Source organism: Clytia hemisphaerica, unplaced genomic scaffold, assembly GCF_902728285.1.
Source record: "Clytia hemisphaerica strain Z4C2 unplaced genomic scaffold, Clytia hemisphaerica genome assembly, whole genome shotgun sequence".
NCBI lineage: Eukaryota > Metazoa > Cnidaria > Hydrozoa > Leptothecata > Clytiidae > Clytia > Clytia hemisphaerica.
The window spans coordinates 672,523-691,415 of NW_027104390.1; the positions used below are offsets into that span (position 1 = coordinate 672,523).

The following is an 18,893-nucleotide window of genomic DNA, read 5'->3' on the forward strand; positions in this document are numbered from 1 at the left end:
GCTCAAGTAAAAGTATAACAATAATGGTGTTTCAACCTCGATTTTGCCTACGAAAAGGTTGGTTTCGGGGCTCTGGTAAAAGTATATATCATGAATTCCATATGTGACTAACGGACATTTCCACTGTTTAGCAGGCTAGAAGTCAAGCTTGAAAATAGGAATAAAACTTCTTTTGGTGTGGTAACTATCAGTGGGGGTCAAAGTTTCAAGAACCATATAAAACTTTTTCTCTTGACTTTCACTTGGTCAGAAATTGCAATTAATAGGCCCGTGACTAACGGACACAAAAATTAACATCTAAAATGGGACACTTTTACAAACAGCTGTAAAGTGCTGTTCCTAAAGCTACAGGTTGGGTTTTTTGCTTAAATTCACTAGAGGAAAGGTTGAATTTTATGTTTCAAAATTAATTTTGAAAAAAAAATGTCAAAGTAAGAAAATATGACAAAAATTGGGCAAAAAATGCTGTGACTAACGGACATTTAAAAACGTGACTAACGGACAAAACGGTGTTTTAATGATTCTGACGAGGCAATCCAACCATTCCTATATTTGGTGCTTTTGGGGTGAAATGTTATATCAATAGAATGACAAAAGCCTAAAAGAATAGAAGAATTCTCATTTTTCTCTGTGTGGTACCATTCCTATCAAGTTCATAGATCTCGAAAATTTGAAAATTTTGAAATATAAAGATCTGTTGAGTTTTTATGGGTGTTTTTTGCACTGCATTGTTTCTTTGTTGAATCAGGACAAAGACAGACAAATTGGGTAAGGGTATTTTATTTATTTACTTTGGAAAAGGATTATTCTCCCTATTATGACAACTAGTCCGTTAGTCACGAAAATGTAAAATGCACACACAAAGAAAGGATTGACTATTTAACATATATCTATGGGTGAAATGGGTAAATATAGTCAAAATAGCTTTAATAAGAACAAAATACATGTTTTTTTAAGCGAGTGCCGTCTATTATATTCTCTGAACTCTGAATTTTAAATCTATTTCGTGACTAACAGACAATTGCCATGTTTACTAACAGAAAACAACTTTTAGTGGAAAAATACTTCATTTTTGGTAAGTTTAGCCTCAATTTGTTTGCAATAAGGTGTTAGAAACCAAGCATTTTGAAAAAGTGATCTTATGAAAATTTCATCTCAGGTAGGATGATTTTCGTGACTAACGGACACTTCTTGATGAGCCTCTTGTGAGCTACCCACTCAACCTTTAGGGCTAAAATTTTGCACTTATTTTATGGTCATAGTACTTCTGTTTTTAAGACAAAAATAAAAGAAACATGCAGCTTCCCTTGGCTTTCATTGGAACTTTTCTTCTTATCAATGTGACTAACGGACAGTCGGGTAGGCATGCATAACAGCCAGAAAAAAAACAAATAGGAGTTAAGCAAAGCAGATTTTGATTATTGATATGTTTTCTATAATGGTTGTCAGTACTCTATCACAGATTTGTGTACTGATACAATCATATTTGGATGAAAAAAGTTTCTGGCAAAGTTCTTGGTTTTTTCAAGCAATTTTGTATTTTTTTGTATTAAAGGCTTCACCCCAGCACAGAAGCGTGAAAAATTGACTTTAAAGAAAGATTTTCTGGATTCTCACACTTCAACATAAATATATTCAAGAGAAAATGAAAATTTATGTTATTTCTGAATTTGAAATTTTGACCTAGATGTTAATTTTCTCATGGAATTCATGATATAGTAGCAATAATTTCCTTTTTGTCACTAAAAGATGGATATGGCGGCTTGAATTTGAAGAACAGGGAAGTGTGGGGAAGATCTTTATTTATTTGGGCTAATTATAGCCTTTTTTAGAAATATCTAATTTCGAGGTAGTCCCAATCTGGCTTAAGAAAAGGTTGGATTCGGGGTAGCCCCGATTTGGCTTACAAAAAGGTTGGTTTTGGGGCTCAAGTAAAAGTATATATAGTAGAAATACTGCTTTTTCAACTAAAAGCTCAAGTAAAAGTAGTAACCATAACCCAGTGTATACTGTGTTTTTTTTTAACTCTCGAAATTCATTGTTTTAAGGGATCTTCTCAAAAATAGATTCGCTTAAATAATCGAATTTAAGCAAAAAATTCGCTTAAATAATCAAAGTACTTCGATTATTTAACAATCGAAATTTCGATTATTTAGTCACCTCAGTTCGATTATTTAGTCCCCTCGGTTCGACTATTTAATCTTATTATTCGATTAATTAATCCTTTTGATTCCAAAATATAATCGAATTTTTTCCAAAACAGTTGAATATCGGTTATTTTTTCTTACGTAAATCGAAAACAGCGCAAACAAGCCTTTGTCTACTGTGGATTTGAAAGACAGAAGAAAAAATATTTTCAAAAAGCCGTAGTCTTTTTCTAATTCTTCTTACCTTTAAGGATTTTTGATCTACCAAGGGGCATCATAAATTATGAAATGATAGAATAATCCTTTTGTGAATCACATTATCGCATCATCTTTAAGTTTCTTAATGTTTGGATAACAATTCCACGATCTCTCCACGATAAAGTACTTCTATCTTTTTCTATCTTTTTAATTTTCACACACTTTCCTCTGTTATCAACCTCTCAACACAGTTGCTTCTTATGTCTTTGTTATTGTTTTTCGATTCGAAAATAGCACTCCATCGTTGTGTTCATGTTCAAATCAAAAAGGGCAAAACAAAAAAAAAGATAAAAGGATAAAAGGGAGAGCGCTCACAAGATCAAGAATACGTCATTACGTCATATAAAAGCAGGAAGAAAACATTCTTTTGCTCTATTGTTCTGTTCACAAACGTCAATCATGGCGTTTTGATTGGTCAATGCAACACTTTTTTCTTACAAGTTACGTCATGCTCTATTATTCTGTTTGCAAAAATGGATTCGAATTTTACATCCAGGTTTTTTTTAATGGCTAGTTAAGAGATCGAATCATCGCGCAGAATTGATGTTGCACTTTTTGTCATCTAAAAAATGAAGTCGTTGCATTGTTTTTCGCGCGAGTTCTATTTTCTGCAAATCAAATTGCGTCACGCATTTGAAAGATTCGAAAATGTTGCAATCAAAACATTGAATTCATTTGTGAGTTTGGTTTTGAGAAGAAAACATTTTCTAAAAATTAAACCTAAAATATTGTGATCTTATTCATATTTTGAAAAGACTTTGAAAACAGAAAATTATGAAATTTATTACATTGAGGTATGGTTGTAAGAGGTATGTATGTATGGAAATGGAATGCTTTGTTTGCTTCAGTTTTCACTACAGACTTTCCTCCCTTCGAAATTCAGTTTTCAATGGGATGCCTTTATTTATCTAAACTTTGTTTTTATTAATGGTGATTCATTTTTGGATATCAAAAACTCCCAAGGATAACCAGTAAGTTTTATTTATTTTGGAGGTAAAAAATGTTAAAGAGAATGAGTAGATATGTGTCGGTGATTTGTAAAATGTTTCCATTGAAACGTGAAGTTAAAATTGACGTTATAGCATTTGAAAAAAGATATAACTTAAAAAAGGCAAAAAAATTGGATTACAACCTGTACTTTTTTATATATCATTTTTTAGCATTTTTTATCCTCTTTCACTTGCGATGGGTGGGAAAATTGTCCAAAACAAACAGCCGAATTTAACCAAAAACCATTTTACCGAAATTCGGTATTTTTGAGAGGATCCCTAAGATATGTGACCCCCCAAGCGATTTGGAGTACATTAAAAATGAGACCGGTCTTGGTGCGGACAGATTGATAAAATGTGCGGCAAAAAAGCGGCGAAACGATTTACCGTGCGGTAAAATGATACCTTTGTATCGGCCAGAAATCATCCAAAAATCTTTTCTAAAAATCCATTCAAACGCACTCGATCGGTCACTAAAGAGCACCATTTGAATAAGTGTGGTATTCAGTGCGGTCATGGTGCGGACATTTTGCCGTTCGAAACGTTTGCTGGCAAACGAGAAATCATAACAAACAGCATACATTTTACGGAAGGGTTTTTTACATGACTGTTCGCCGATTTTATAACGTTCGGCAAAATAAACAAAGTTGAACTCAAGAATTCACATGTGAGCATCGAACATCGAACATCGCAAGTTCTTTTTGTGTGTCCAGAAACAAGTTGTTGTTTTGCTTGCTTGAACTCGAGGCTGAAATTCTTACGGCAACCAAAAAAAATATAAACAAACGGCGGGGACCGCACCATCGTCTGCTTTAGTCGGCGGGGACCACACCATCGTCCGCTTTCGTCGGCGTTTTGTACGCACGGACCATACGGTACTGTGCGGTCTTCTGGTCGCTTTTTTCAACTTTTACACGCACAATTAACCAGTCGGAAAGCGGCACGAGCACGACCGCACCAAGACCGGTCTCGTTTTTAATGTACTCCAAATCGTTTGGAGGGTCACATATAAGCGAAAAAGGATTAATTAATCAAATACGAGGATTAAATAATCGAATATAGGAAATTAAATAGTCAAAGCTATTCGACTAAACGACGGCAGCTATTCGCTTTAAATAGTCGAATCATTAATCGAACTTAATAATCGAAAATCGATTATATTTTTGAGAAGATCCCTTAAAGAACACGAAATACACACATAGCTAGGTAATATCCAACCCAGTGTATACCACGTTTCTTAAAAACACTCGAAATTCAATGTTTTACAAACATAGAGATAATATCCAGTATTTGCCAGTAGCAAATATTTCCAACGTTTACTCTTTTGAAGTAGAGTTAAGATGCTTGATCGAAAAAAAGCTTGAAATAGGAAATCCCATCCGAAATATTTAATCTCATAGTCATATGTCAAATTTTCTGTCTTTCTTTTTCTGAATCCCGTACAGGACTCAAGTAAAATAATGCAAAAATTATTATTTTTTCATAAATCCCTTTAGAAGTTTTGCTGCGCATTCTTTTGCTCACAAGTCATTTACATGTTGTTTTTTTAGATGTTTCTTTGTTTTTATCTGAAAAAGCTAATTAAAATTAGGCATTCTGAGCCTCATGTTTCTTAAAAGTGTGTTTCTTAAAAAAAATAATGTGTATCCACACATTTCTTTCATTTTCAAAGTATTTCCCAAGTTGACAGTAGCTGAACAGCTTAAGACAAGTTCCAAATTACAAGTATTTACATTTCATAAAAAATGACTTAAAGGTCATCAATGAGGCAAACAATCAACATAAGAAACTAATAAAGATCAAAGAGAAAAGCTCTTAATGGGCAAAAATGATTATTCCGCAATCTTGGGGACTTGCAAAACCCAAAATAAAGTTAGCCGATTTAATATAGCTTTCCTATGTTACGTTCTTGAAGACTCCCCAGATTGCATACAAACATGAAGAAAAAGAAGATATTCAACCCCTGGAAAATATGAGAATTTTTTATTTTGTTCAATTACAGACCTTTAAGTGCCAAATTTTTTGTTATAATCCAATCACTGCAATATCGATAGTTTTATTTTGTCCTATTAAAAAATTGCTGCGCGATTGTTTAAAAAGTAACATCCAACAGTTATTAGTGGAAGTAGTTGAATTTTTTATCTGATCAAAATCAAGAAATGAAGAAAAATGAAGAATGTTTAAAAATGTTCTTATAAAAAAGATGCTTCTAATATATTTTAAAGTTAGACCATGATTTTCTCATTTGGTTCTTCCATAAACAGAATGCATCATGGTAGATCTATCTTGTAAAAAGGATTGTCTTTGGATGTCATCTCACTGATTGCTTATAAGAACATTGTGTATTTTTGGATGTTATATTTTACTGTATTGTTTAAGTCTTTTGAAACTATAAAACAATCTATCCTACAAAGAAAATCAATGAATGAAGCAAAACACATAAGTTATATGCTCAAAAGAACAATCATGACTGTAAGAAAAGTTCTTTTTTATCACCTGCATTTCCTGGAACAAGTTTTTTTTGGCCTTTAATTATAAGTGTGCACTAATTATTTTCTTATTTTGATGCTGGATTTATTAATTATTGACATAACATGACATTCTGATTAGCAAAATTGGTCTAGCTATTAAAGTCCTTTTTATTTTAGGCAAAAAAAAATGATTGGAGTGAGAGAGTCCTGTCGAAAGTATATATTGATCAAGATAAGAAATCAAAACTATTATAAGGCTTGAAATTAAGCGGAATCTATGTTGGCTCTTTGAAGGAGAGTGTTTTAAGATTGTGTAGGACTTAACATTTAGGGTATCTTGTGCTATACTGAAAGTAAAACCAAATGACTATATATTAGAATTTGACAGTTTGATTGAAATTGCTGTAACACAAATCAAACTCAATTGGTAGATTGGCCTGGATTGGCTAGAATTTGTTTTTGATCATCCTGTTCGTTAAATTGTCCAGAATTGTCATTATCTTGGAGTGAGGGTTACTGAACGAATTGTTTTAATGCATAATAATGGAATTAACTGTGTTTTTTTTATTGTCTGCATATTGGGTCCCTTTTTAATGAGAGAGAAGCATGTTATTAAGAATGACACACATCTCCTTTCTCTTCTCAGGAAAACAATGCTTTAAAGGTGCGGAAGTTAATCACAAGCCCTCAAATTTCAATCAAATTTGACAATCACAATAATATTTAATAAAATCAAAACATTAAAACACATTTTCTTTAAACGATATTTCGACCTTTACAGATCTTTATCAAGTTCAAGTGAAACAAGAGCAGTGCACATATCCCAAAGCAAACAAAGGAAAATATGTGAATCTCTAAGCAATTTTAAGTACATACATTCTTATGGCTTAACACCGGCAAATCTATCAGCATCATGTCGGCTACACTCCTGTTAAGTCGGACAATCTCTCAAGCCAGTAGACAGTCTGCCAGCAACATCTTGTGTAAATTCCATTAGAGAAAGATTTGGTCTAGGGGGAGACTATTGCCGTCAATCTGCCGGCAACAAAGAAAAGTATCTGGTAATTTGGCAGCAACAAACAAAGCGGGCTAGTTGCCGGAAAGAATTTCATGTTTTTTGAATCGCTTGTATGGTCACACAAGACGTAGCTTATCTGAATGCTTTTGAATTGTATATAAAAATCCCCTAACATCATCTAAACAAATAAGTACTTTTCTTTGTTTTAGGTTTTAAAAATGAAGTCTGTCACACCAGAAAACATGAAAAATCTTCAAATGGTAAGTAAAGCAATTACTTTTTTAATTTCTGGTTTACGGACATGATGAGGAACAGTTTTGAATAGGAGGATGGAAAAAAATAAAAATGAAATTGATGTTTTAAATTTTTTTTAAATTTTCTTTAAAAAAATCTGAAATCAGAGGAAATAATGAAATAAAATTTTATGAAATTTCCTAAAGTAACGATTTTTTAGATTTAAATAAAGTGCAAGATGTTGTTATAGATAGAGTTTATGGATAAAAGACAATAAAGATAAACTGAAACATAAAAATGTACACATAAAGACTGATTTATGTGTATGTAAGACTGACATAGGTTCTCATTTAGGGTTCCCCATCCCACTTTTCTGGTATGCCTATTTTTATATATACTCTTGAATTTTAACAATCGCATATAAGGACTTTAAATAAAAGCGATTACAAAAAAAGAAAAAAAATGAAAATCGACTGTGTAACACAAAGAGTTATATAATTTAGTTTGTTATTTGTGGATAGGGAAATTCCATGGGGAAGTTGAAGGATAAAAGTATCTTTACATTGGCAGAAGAGGGCACATCTGTAATTAGAACATTTAACCCCCTCTCTCTTTCTCTTCTTTTCTTTTGTTTTCAAGTTTAAGTAAAGTTTTTTTATTTCTTTCTTCTTTTTTGAAGGTCGGAGGAGAAAAAGTAAATAAAATTTTTTGAAATCTCTTTTTTTATTTATTTTAATTTTTTTTTATTTTGGCAAAAATAACGTTGGCGGATCCGTAAACCAATAAATAAAAAAGTATTTCCCTAATTTCCACATTTATTTCATTATCTTAATCTTAAAGCTTAGCTGCTCCTCTTGAAAAGTTACAGCAAGAAAAGCCACTTGTAAAAAATATTGGTAAAAAGGTGCTCATTTTCTGGTTAAGTCTACCTTTTCTCAAATATTACCAGTAATTATTCAATTATGGTTGATCACTAGGTGAAAATATTGTCTTCAAGCAGAATTCTTTAAGTTTTGAAATTTCTTTTCAACACAAAAGGCTATTGAGACGATGAGAGAAAGAGGGATGGAAAATGATCCTCGATACCAACAGATGTTGAATCTAGCTCGAATGAATGGTATGAATTTCCCTAACACCGGTATGCCACCTGCTATGAATAATCCAATGATGCAGCCAGGTATGCCTGGTATGATGCAGCCAAACCCTTATGCCATGATGAATCAACGGCAATCTATGGGAATGAACATGCAAGGAGCTGGCGGACAACCACCCGAAACATTTCAAATGACCCAACCAGGACTTGCAAATCCAAATGGAATGGCAGCAGCTGGTCAACCAAATTCAACTCCTGGGGCTCAAACTCCATCACCATCAACTGGTGCTCCAGGTTTGGAAATTATGCTCAGTTGACACAATAATTTAGAGAGTGTCAATTGTAACTGAATTTGCATTAGTTTTTATCTAAGGCTCTTGATCAATTCTTTTTTATTGCAAACTTTTAGTGCCCAGTTTTTTTCAAAAGCTCTTTTCAACATATTCTAACACAAAGCTAAAAGCTAAATATAAAAATATTGTTCACTTATTTTTTGTAAATACCATTCCAAAAGGACAATTTTTTACTTGAAAACTATAGCTGATACAAGTCTATACAAAGTACATATAAATATTTGAAATTTTTCACCTCATATAGGTACGCAGCAGCCTCAACAAGGTACTCAACAACCAGGACAAACACCAAATCAACCACAAACACAACAACAAGGTCCTCCGCAATTACAACCACAAGCTACTCCACAGCAGTCTGGTCAGCAGCAGCAACAACAAAATGCAAACCAAGCTGCTGCTATAGCCCAAGGGTTGAAAAATAGCTCATTTTCACCCGACATGCTGCAAGTAAGTTTATTCCTGGCTGTTCATATATGAGTGCTCTAAAGAAGCCTATAAATTCTTTGTATAGGTTTGAGGTAATATTTTTTTCTGATGACTCTAATGCCTGCTCACGCTTGATCATTTTTGAGACATATTCCAAAAGTTAGATCCTTTATAAAAGACAGTCTTCAGCTATACTTCTGTGAGTAGGTAAGAAGGATAACCAACCAAGACCCAGTTTCCTGCACTGACTCTTTTCAATGTGCTGTGAGAAATAACACCACAAAATATTGGAATGACTTTATACAGTCAACTTTCATCAAAACGAGAAAAGGCAGAAAGCCAATCTATCTTGTTGTTTCAAATTAATTTTATGATTATCTTATTTCAGCAATTCAGAGCACAAATTGTTGCTTACAAGTTATTCTCACGCAATCAACCTGTTCCAGACCATGTTGCTATGGCAGCCATGGGACGCAAACCTCCAGGCCAACCACAAGCAGAAGCCAACCAAACTGGCCAACCAAAACCAATAGGTAAATAGTTAGAAAAATGTTTTAATACCAGTGATCTAAGTTCTTCCGTCTCAGACGGATTTCCGTCTCACAGAAATTGTTGTCAAAGTTTTTCGTCTTAGTTAGAAATGGTAATTTAGCAAGAAATAGTGATTTTATTCTCTAGAAACATTCTAAGTTGTTTTAATTAACAAATTTTAGTGCCTTTCTAGCCAATCTAAGGGGTAAAAAATCCGAACATTTTCTGGCTCTCGGCCCCAACCATGGTGGGGTCTGCGGGTGTCACAGAGTATACAGAAATATCTTTATCAAGAAATTTTCTGTCTCAAAAAAAAACTGCTTTCACCACTGTAATACTGATCCGAAATTTTAAAATGATCTTTCTTTGATACTCAATAATCATGTTAAACGTCTGACCACCCCTGTTAGCAAAATAGGCTAATGTCATCAGTAGTACTTAGAAATGATGTTGATATTGTACTTTGAATTCCTCAGTTTTCAATCCGTGCAAAACAGTGCTGCTAGAGTAAAAGAGTGCTAATTCATTTATTGAAGCACTCTCCTTAAAAGCTTGACCTCACTTTACCATCTTTCATTTTCAAATTTTTAGCCTTTTGAAAAAGTTCTTTTCTCGCTTTATGTTTTATAATTAGATTTAAGACCAATTTTGATACTCTTAAACTGCTAAAATCTAAAATCAATCACTCCATTCCTTTCCATTACATTACAGAACCTAAGAAAGAAGACACACCTGAATCGGAAACAGCAGATGCCAAGAAGAAAGAATTAACTTTAGATCCAGCTGTGAAGACACCAAAAAAGATTCCTTCTCTTAACAGCCCACCTAAATCAAGATTTGCGCCTGTCACAAAACCAATGGGTATTGACCCTGTTGATATTATGAAGGAAAGAGAATTCAGGTAATTTTCTAAGATTGAAATTTTAAACAATTTACCCAAAATTCTGCCATCGTTTTCGATATGATAAGTTGAACTCCATCCACATATAACTTTAAACATTTTGGCCAAATTGTGAGCCTCTGGTAGTTTCTATAACTTTCTTTATTTTCTTCATTTTTATAGAATTCAATCTAGGATTGTTCATCGAATTGATCAACTTCAGAATCTTCCTGCATCCATTACTGAATCACTGAGAACCAAAGCTCTCATTGAACTGAAAGCATTGAGGCTACTCAATTTCCAAAAACAAGTAAGTTTTCTATCTCAAGCTGTCACAAAACATCAAAACAACGTACATATGATTAAAGTCCAAACAATAAATACATATTTTAAGGTTGTGACCACTGACCTTTGTATACCCTGGACCAAGTTTCTCAATCCTGGCTAAGCAAAAGATCTTTCAGAGTTTTTTGAAAAGTGGTACCCTAATGGCGGCACTATTCAATAGCGGTGTAAATACATTGAGAGCGAAAAACTTTTGATGATTAATTTTTAATACTGCCATAGCTTCTTGACGGGTACCAATTCAAAAAAAAACTTTGATCAAAGATGGCGGATATAGGATAGGGATGTATAAAGGTCAGTGGTTGTGATGTCTGATCCTACTTTTTAAAATAACTGGAGTATCACCTTCCTTGTCTAATTTTTCAAATCACATTTACTCCTTATCTAGCATTGCTTCTTTTGAGGGAAATTTATACAACAGGTCACATATTCCACCTAAAAATTAAATAATAAGAATAAGCAACAAAAAAAAGAACCAAATCTTTGATCATATGTGGATATTTAAATCAACTTACATGAAGTTGTAAACACACCAATCAATCAAAATATTCGTGGTAAAAGTTATGTCTCATCTCTTGACACTTTGAATTCTCACAACATTTCTCTTAAAACTTGAAGAAGGCTTTGCTTTTGACAGCTAGAAAGATAAAGAAACTAGTGCCACGTATCATTATATCATTATTGTACCATATCAAAGATCACATTCTTAGATTTTTAAATTCAACTTTAAGAATGTTGTCAGATTCAAAATCACCAATCTGTTCATCGATTACTTTCTGAATTATCTTCTTCTGCTGCCTTCTGCCAGCCTGGCTATGTGCACGAGATAAACAGAGCTACTGCAGCAACATCAGCTTCTATTTGGATACATAGTGTCCTCCTGGGTTGGTTCCCCCCACTAAAAATCCAATTTTTTCTCCATTCCCCCCTCTTTTCTTTCCCCCACCATATTTCAAAATTTTTCGGTTCCCCCCTCTTTTTTGAATTTCCCCAGCTATTTGAAGATTTTGCGGTTCCCCCATATGGTTAACATAAAAATGCCTTACATCAAATTTGAAATTTTGGGAAAGCTTGAAAATATAGCCTTGAAAGTGCTGGGAAAATGAAATTGTATTGAAAAGTTGGTTTATTTAAAAAGGTTGGCTGATTTTATTGCTTAAACAGGTTTTGCAATAAGATAACCTTGAGATCAGTGAAGTTCCCCCAGTCAAAATTTCCTAAATTTATGGTTTTCCCCCCTCTTTATTTTCCCCCAGCAAATTTCAAATTTTTCATTTTCCCCCATACTTTAAAAATAGGGCCAAAATCAGAATCCCCCCCTTTATAAAGGGGGGGGAGGACACTATGGGATAGCATCTTAACAGTGATTGTTTCATTTCTCACTGCTGTGGCCAAATCAACGAAGATTTACATTACCTTTCTATTTTTCAGCTGCGTTCTGAAATGGTGACATCCATGCGTAAAGATACCACACTGGAGACTGCTCTCAATTATCGCGCCTACAAACGTTCAAAGAGACAAACACTTCGAGAAGCAAGGTTTGTACACACTTTCGGACGATTTATACATCTCTTTATAAGAACAAACTAAAATATTAAAAGAAATCTTTCATCACAACCAAAAGCAAAAAGTACATAACTCAGAGTTTTGTGCTACTACACTTTTCAAAATGTACAGGCTATTTGTACATTTGAAAGTGTAGTAGCACAAGACTCTGAGTTATGTACTTTTTACTTTTGGTTGTGATGAAAGATATCTTTTAGTATTTTACTTGGCTCTGGTTTCATTGAGCACTCTGCAACATTGATCACAAACAAAACAAAGAACAAACTATATAAGAACATAAGGCTTTGATGGCCATGTGATTAAGAACAAGCTAAGAACATTTCAATAAAATTATTTTCTATGTAAACTTCGATTAAGAACTGGCGTCCTTCCCTAGTTTGGATAGATAACTAACAAAACCTTTCTAGCTACAAACTGTTTCTCCAACTTTCATAAAAAATGGGTCACGCATTAATCATGAACCTTTGGGATGTTTTAGCTTGACAAAGTTACGAAAATCTGCCATTATGTAAGCAAATGTTGGAATTTTCAAAGGGTGATCTCCAAACTATTGTCACTACACTAGTGTTAAACAAAAAAGCTTGCAGAATCAAGAATTGGTTTATCATTCCTCTTGGTTGATTTTACTGGATATGTCTTAAAATATTTATGTTTTTTATTTAATGTCCATTAGGTATTGACGCTAGCTACAATCCCAACAAAAATATTTGGCAGTAAAGCATGATTTTTTCATAATTTATGCTTTACCCCTCCCTCCCCCAAACTTCAATGGTTGGATCGGACGCTTCGGTGGACTTCAACATTGAAGTTTGGGGGGAGGGGGGACAAAAGTCAAGCACGTACTGATTGTTTAGTTTCTTGTTGTCGTGGAGAAACAAAACCTTTCTAGCTTCAAACTGTTTCTCCAACTTTCATAAAAAATGGGTCACGCATTAATCATGAACCTTTGGGATGTTTTGGCTTGACAAAGTTACAAAAATCTGTCATTATGTAAGCAAATGTTGGAATTTTCAAAGGGTGATTTCTTATGAGAACCGATATCTTGCTTCCATAATGGCCGAAAGTTTGATAAACCCAGCAAAACTTGAAAAACCTCCTATTATAAATATGATATCAAAATTCATATTTCTCTGCAATCTCCAACCTATTGTCACTAGTGTTTAAGAAGAATTGGCTTATGATTCCTCTTGGTTGATTTTACTGGATATGTCTTTTAAAATGTTTTTATTTTTGATTTTATGTTCTTTTAGATTATCATTTTTTCTCGAAATAGGTATTTGATGTCCAATAGGTATTGACGCTAGCTAGTAAAGTTCAATGACATTGACTTTCTTATACTTCTTTTCAGAATGACTGAGCGACTCGAGAAACAACAAAAACTCGAGGTTGAAAAGAAAAAACGTGCTAAACACTTGGAGTTCATCAATGCTCTTCTACAACACGGTCGCGAGTTCCGTGAATTTCACAGATCTGCGCAATCCAGGATACAGAAAACTAATAAAGTCATCATGGGATACCATGCGAATTTTGACAGAGAGAAAAGGAAGGAAGAAGAAAGGCTTGAAAGAGAACGTCTACGTATGTTAATGGTAAGTGTCTTTTAATATGTGTGTTTTTCGCCTGAGTTGGCCCTTGTAAACTGAACTGGGGGGAGCTGAACGAGTTTTCTAATTTCCGAAATACCCGAAGTATTTTGTTGCGAATTTCAAAATTCAGAGAAAAAATATTCCAGCTTCATTTCTGATTTTACTTTTGTTCTTGGGCCCTTTAATTTTAAAAATCCGAAATCTAAGAATGAGATATCTTCATAACTGACATTTCGACGTAAGAAAGGGCTATTTCAAAGATAACAGTTTTAGGATTCGGAAATACCAAAATGATTTTGTAAGATAACTGAAATTCCAAAGTAAAAACGGTCTATTTCTGCGATACGGAAAACTCGTCACCCCCACACCTAAGTCATTGTTAACTTATTTTAACTTTCGCTTCATGGATGGAATTTTTTTTGATTCTGTTTTTCTACTGGATTTACAGTAAACTTTTTTCGTCTCAATAAGCTGAAGATACCCGATTTTTAGAATATTTTTTACGAAATTTAAAAGCAATTTTAGGATAGTGACATTCATTCAAAGCAGTCTTCTGGTCAGGTGAACGGAAAGTTCCCACACGACCCTGCCGACGCACCGGACTTTACTATCTACTATCTCCTATTTTGTTAGATACCAACATAGAAGCCTGAATTAACTCCATTTCCTCAAATAAATAGAGTGTCACTCTTTTCAAAGGGTGGCTGTCATCAGAGGGTAGCAATTAAACAATAATGACTGGTTAGTGAAGGCTGTACTGAGAAATATAAATAGCTTGCCCGTCGTCATGCGAAAGAACCAATTGCGTTGCGTAAAAACTCGTACAAACCGCGTCAAAAAACAAAACTGGTGAACAATAAATATTAGAAATAGTATACCTTAGTCGGCCTTAATTTTAGTTTGCCTTAATTATTAGTCGGTCTAATTTTAGTCACCTCGTCAAAATTTAGTCACTAAGGGCCGACTAATATATAAGTTTTGGCCATTTCTAAATTTTTAGTCGGCCCTAATTTTAGTCACCAAGCCAAAATTTTGTCACTTAGGACCGACTAATTTTTGGCCAATAAGGTAGTATATTAATTACTCTTTTATCCTTCTTTCCAAAGGCTGAAGATGAGGACGGTTATCGTCAGTTGATTGACGAGAAGAAGAATCAACGTTTACATTATCTGTTGTCACAAACTGATGAGTACATCACTGGACTTATGATGCTCGTCTCCCAACACAAGAAGGAAGTTGACATCAAGAAGAGACCCAAGAAGAGCAGACGAAAGGTAGTAGAGTTTAAAAATCAATATTTAGTTCATCACATAATATATATAAGCTTTTCTGTGAGGGAGATTGTAAGTCCCTGGTTTTGATCCTGATCAGCTGAAGATGATGTTAAACAATCACTTATAGCGTCTTCGATTTTGAGGGTACAAAGTTGTCTTAGTAAAGTACAAAAAGATGCTTTGCCTTCTTAAAAATCCCATAGAATTTTTAGAATAATGGCTGATTTGTTGTGTAAAGTTTTCCGTCCGTGGCGATAAACTTTTCTTTATCTACTGTAGCGACCCTAGTGCAGTGGTAGAGCATCGGGCTACGGTACACAAGATCATGGGTTCAATCCTCGGCCAGGTCATACCAAAGTCTTCGTACTTAGTACAAAAGTGGTACTTGATCAGACTTGATGCCTCTAAGCTTGATGCTCAGCAATTAAGAGAAGGATCAAGGGTGAGTGGAACAATCCAGGGAGAAAAAGTGGCGCCCTCCCATACCTTCGGGTAGATAGCTATCGAAAGAGGAACCTTTGGGTAGCCTCCGACTGCGGTCGCAAACTTTCTTACTGTATCAGGCCGTAGATTTATAAAGCCCAAAGGGCTAGATACCGTACTTTTGCTGAAAAGTGTGCTGATGTTAGGTAGGAAATCCTACCTAAGTCACGTGACAATATAATTTCAGCGCTTGACCAATCAGAAGCTTGGCGGGTTTTCGAAAACAATAACAGCAATATTTTTTGCGATATTCACTTTTTTTTTTGCTTGGAAGAGCTTAAAGCACTCCATCTAGCCCTTTGGGCTTTATAAATCTATGTATCAAGCATGTGAGGCGTTACTGACAGCATTATTATTTTTGTCTTGTTTAGACTGAAGATGATGATGAGGAGGCTCGACACGTTCCCGTTGAGAATATTGAAACAGGTGTCAAGTTGACTGGTGATGACGCTCCCTTGTCTACTGAACTTGATCAATGGCTCATTGAAAACCCAGGGTAAGCTTCTTTTCTTGATCATCTTGGTTGCTTAGAAACTTAGATGGCGAGGTGAGGTTTTCTGTTCAGTGCAGGCGAGGACGTTGCTTCAGGTTGTTTGCCGTCATCCGACCTATACTAGCGAGTTTAAATATTCAAGATAAATTGAAGGAGTCGGTATAAAGCAAAGTGGGCATGTCGCCAAAATCGCCATCCCACCTTTGCTCAACAACGGTAAAAACGCCAAAATACCGTCGTCTGTTTAGGTGAGTAAAGACGATATAGAGCCATATATATCAACTATCGACTTTGTTTTGCGTCGACTTCACTTACCGTCACCCTCAATATCATCCGATACATAAACTCGCTCCTACCTCGAAACCTACCGATATATATTTTAATTTTAAAAACACCAGTTGCAAAAACACCATCAAAAAGACAACACACGAGGTTGACAGTGGTAGTTTCCTGCCGTAAAAACGCTTACCGCGTCCATTGGTTTATCCTTGGAGGCAACACAACATCAACAAACAACAACTTATACAAGTTGGCCTCAGATCCTTTTCATCGTCCAATATATTTTGATTTAATTGTATTTTTCCAGTTTCAAAGTGATGGCTGAACAAGATGAAGAAGAGGACGGCGAAGAAGATGAAAACGAGGCCGAGAGTAAGAAAGAAGGAGGTGACAAAGAGAAGAAGAAAGAATATGAAGATGATGATGCCGGGTAAGTTTAAGGTCAAAGCTCACTTGTTTTTGTCTGGGAAAGTGAGGCACACTTTTCATTGAATAAAAAAGAAGAAGGCGACAAAGAGGATAAGAAAGAATATGAAGATGATGATGCTGGGTAAGTTTGTGGTCAAAACTCACTTGTTTTTGTCTGGTAAAGGGAGGCAAAGTCTTATTGGAGTAAGCAAAGATGATGATGTAGGGCAAATTTGTAGTCAAAACTTTCACCCTTGTCTGGTAAAGTGAGGCAAAGTTTTTTTGGAGTAAGAAGGAAAGTGAAATAAAGAGAAGTAGAAATAATATGAAGACGATGATGTTGGATAAGTTAGTGGTCAAAAAGCCTCTTGTTTTTGTCTGGTAAAGCGAGTATTTTGGAGTAAGAAGGAAAGTGAAATAAAGAGAAGTAGAAATAATATGAAGATAATGATGTTGGATAAGTTAGTGGTCAAAAACTCTCTGGTTTTTGTCTGGTAAAGCGAGTCAAAGTCGTTTGGAGTCATAAAACTTTTAATTAATTTGTGTTTTCCTTCTTCTTCACAGCACGTCTATGGATAGCCGCAATTATTATTCATTGGCTCACAGCACTCTTGAAATTATCAAAGAACAGCCTAAATCACTTGTTGGTGGTACACTAAAAGAATATCAGGTGCGGTAAACTCTTTCTAATTCGAACCGCTATTATTCGAATCTTCCAGTAAAAAGAGCATTTCACAGTGGCAAAGCGTAATGGGTAATCAGGACCATAGCGCGCCAGTGCGCGCTAATAACGACTTACTATTGGTCCAATGTTTTTAAAATGTTTGAAGGTTTTTGCGTCTAACCAACGGGAAACCTTTATCGGTGCGCAATCAGTCTTGATTGCCCTTGATCCATTTCGACGGTGAAAATGGCCTATTCGAACTCAAGTCCCCACATAAATCATTCTCTGTAATTCGAATCTTTCTCTAAAGTCTTTAGTCCCTTGAAAGATCGACAGTCCCCTTTCCCGAGGGGCTAATGTCAGTCTTTCGATCATAAAATTTTTTTCAGGGCTATACAGACTCGTATGCCCTTTAAAATACTATCACTTTTCCTCCCCCCCCCTCAATGGACGACATGGAATTTCCGTACCAAATTTACAAAATACCTATCAAAACCGTGGAATTCTGTTACTTTTACCTAAAAAAATAATGGAATTCCAATACTTTAATGAAAAATTACGTAAAATTTAGGGAATTCCGATACTTTCTCTTTAAAGTTTGCCTGGAATTCCGTGCCAAAATCTATTTAAAAAATCAATGTCGTCCATTAGGGGGTAATGTTTTTTGTTCTGGGATGGCCCAATAAGAACAGCCAAGCCTCAACAAAAGAATTACTGGTTCCAGTCAAGAGTTCACACCCCAACTAAGAAAGCAATGCCATTTATTTTTCCGTTGAAAGATTTGGAATGTAAAGATTTTAGCTGTCAACTTTCTGCCCACTAATCTAATGACTATCTCTTCTTTCCCAGGTGAAAGGTTTGGAATGGATGGTATCTTTATACAACAACAACTTAAACGGTATTTTGGCTGATGAAATGGGACTGGGGAAGACTATCCAAACCATCGCTTTGATCACTTACCTAGTGGAGAAGAAAAAGATGAACGGACCTTTTTTGATCATCCTTCCTTTATCGTAAGTCCTTGGATAATGTAGACAAGGCTATATGCATCCCCAGAATTGATTTCGATATAAGGGATGCGTATCGTGCATAAAATTTCTGTCCGAGAGTAGTCTGGAGATCCATACCCTCTTATACACCATATAAGCAAAAATCCCAACAGAAGCTACTCATTGAGAGTATGGTTTTTTGACCCAGTTTGAATTTGTTTACATTTGGTTTGAATTTCGTGCCAAAAAAGCCGTTGATAAGGTTAGCCAATCAGGTTCGCGCACTTCCAATCAAAACAATAATATCACGTGATTTCAACAATTGTTTAACAGCCAATAGAATTCTGCGACCAGATTTGGCATCAATAAAAATACCCGGCTACTCTGTTATTTCTATATTATTATT

At 34.9% G+C, this 18,893-nt stretch overlaps 1 protein-coding gene across 1 annotated transcript in view; it reads left to right on the forward strand.

Annotated features, from left to right (window-relative positions):
- LOC136819689 (probable global transcription activator SNF2L2) overlaps positions 1-18,893 on the forward strand; it is an 81,876-nt gene that overhangs the window by 4,834 nt on the left and 58,149 nt on the right. Inside the window, exons 2-14 of the mRNA XM_067075929.1 lie at positions 7,093-7,143; positions 8,156-8,504; positions 8,808-9,010; positions 9,378-9,522; positions 10,232-10,421; positions 10,584-10,710; positions 12,177-12,283; positions 13,660-13,900; positions 15,004-15,171; positions 16,026-16,150; positions 16,734-16,856; positions 17,399-17,504; positions 18,348-18,511. Of these exons, the coding sequence (XP_066932030.1) occupies positions 7,102-7,143; positions 8,156-8,504; positions 8,808-9,010; positions 9,378-9,522; positions 10,232-10,421; positions 10,584-10,710; positions 12,177-12,283; positions 13,660-13,900; positions 15,004-15,171; positions 16,026-16,150; positions 16,734-16,856; positions 17,399-17,504; positions 18,348-18,511 (2,090 nt within the window). The 5' untranslated portion in view covers positions 7,093-7,101. The remainder of the gene's footprint in view (positions 1-7,092; positions 7,144-8,155; positions 8,505-8,807; positions 9,011-9,377; positions 9,523-10,231; positions 10,422-10,583; positions 10,711-12,176; positions 12,284-13,659; positions 13,901-15,003; positions 15,172-16,025; positions 16,151-16,733; positions 16,857-17,398; positions 17,505-18,347; positions 18,512-18,893) is intronic.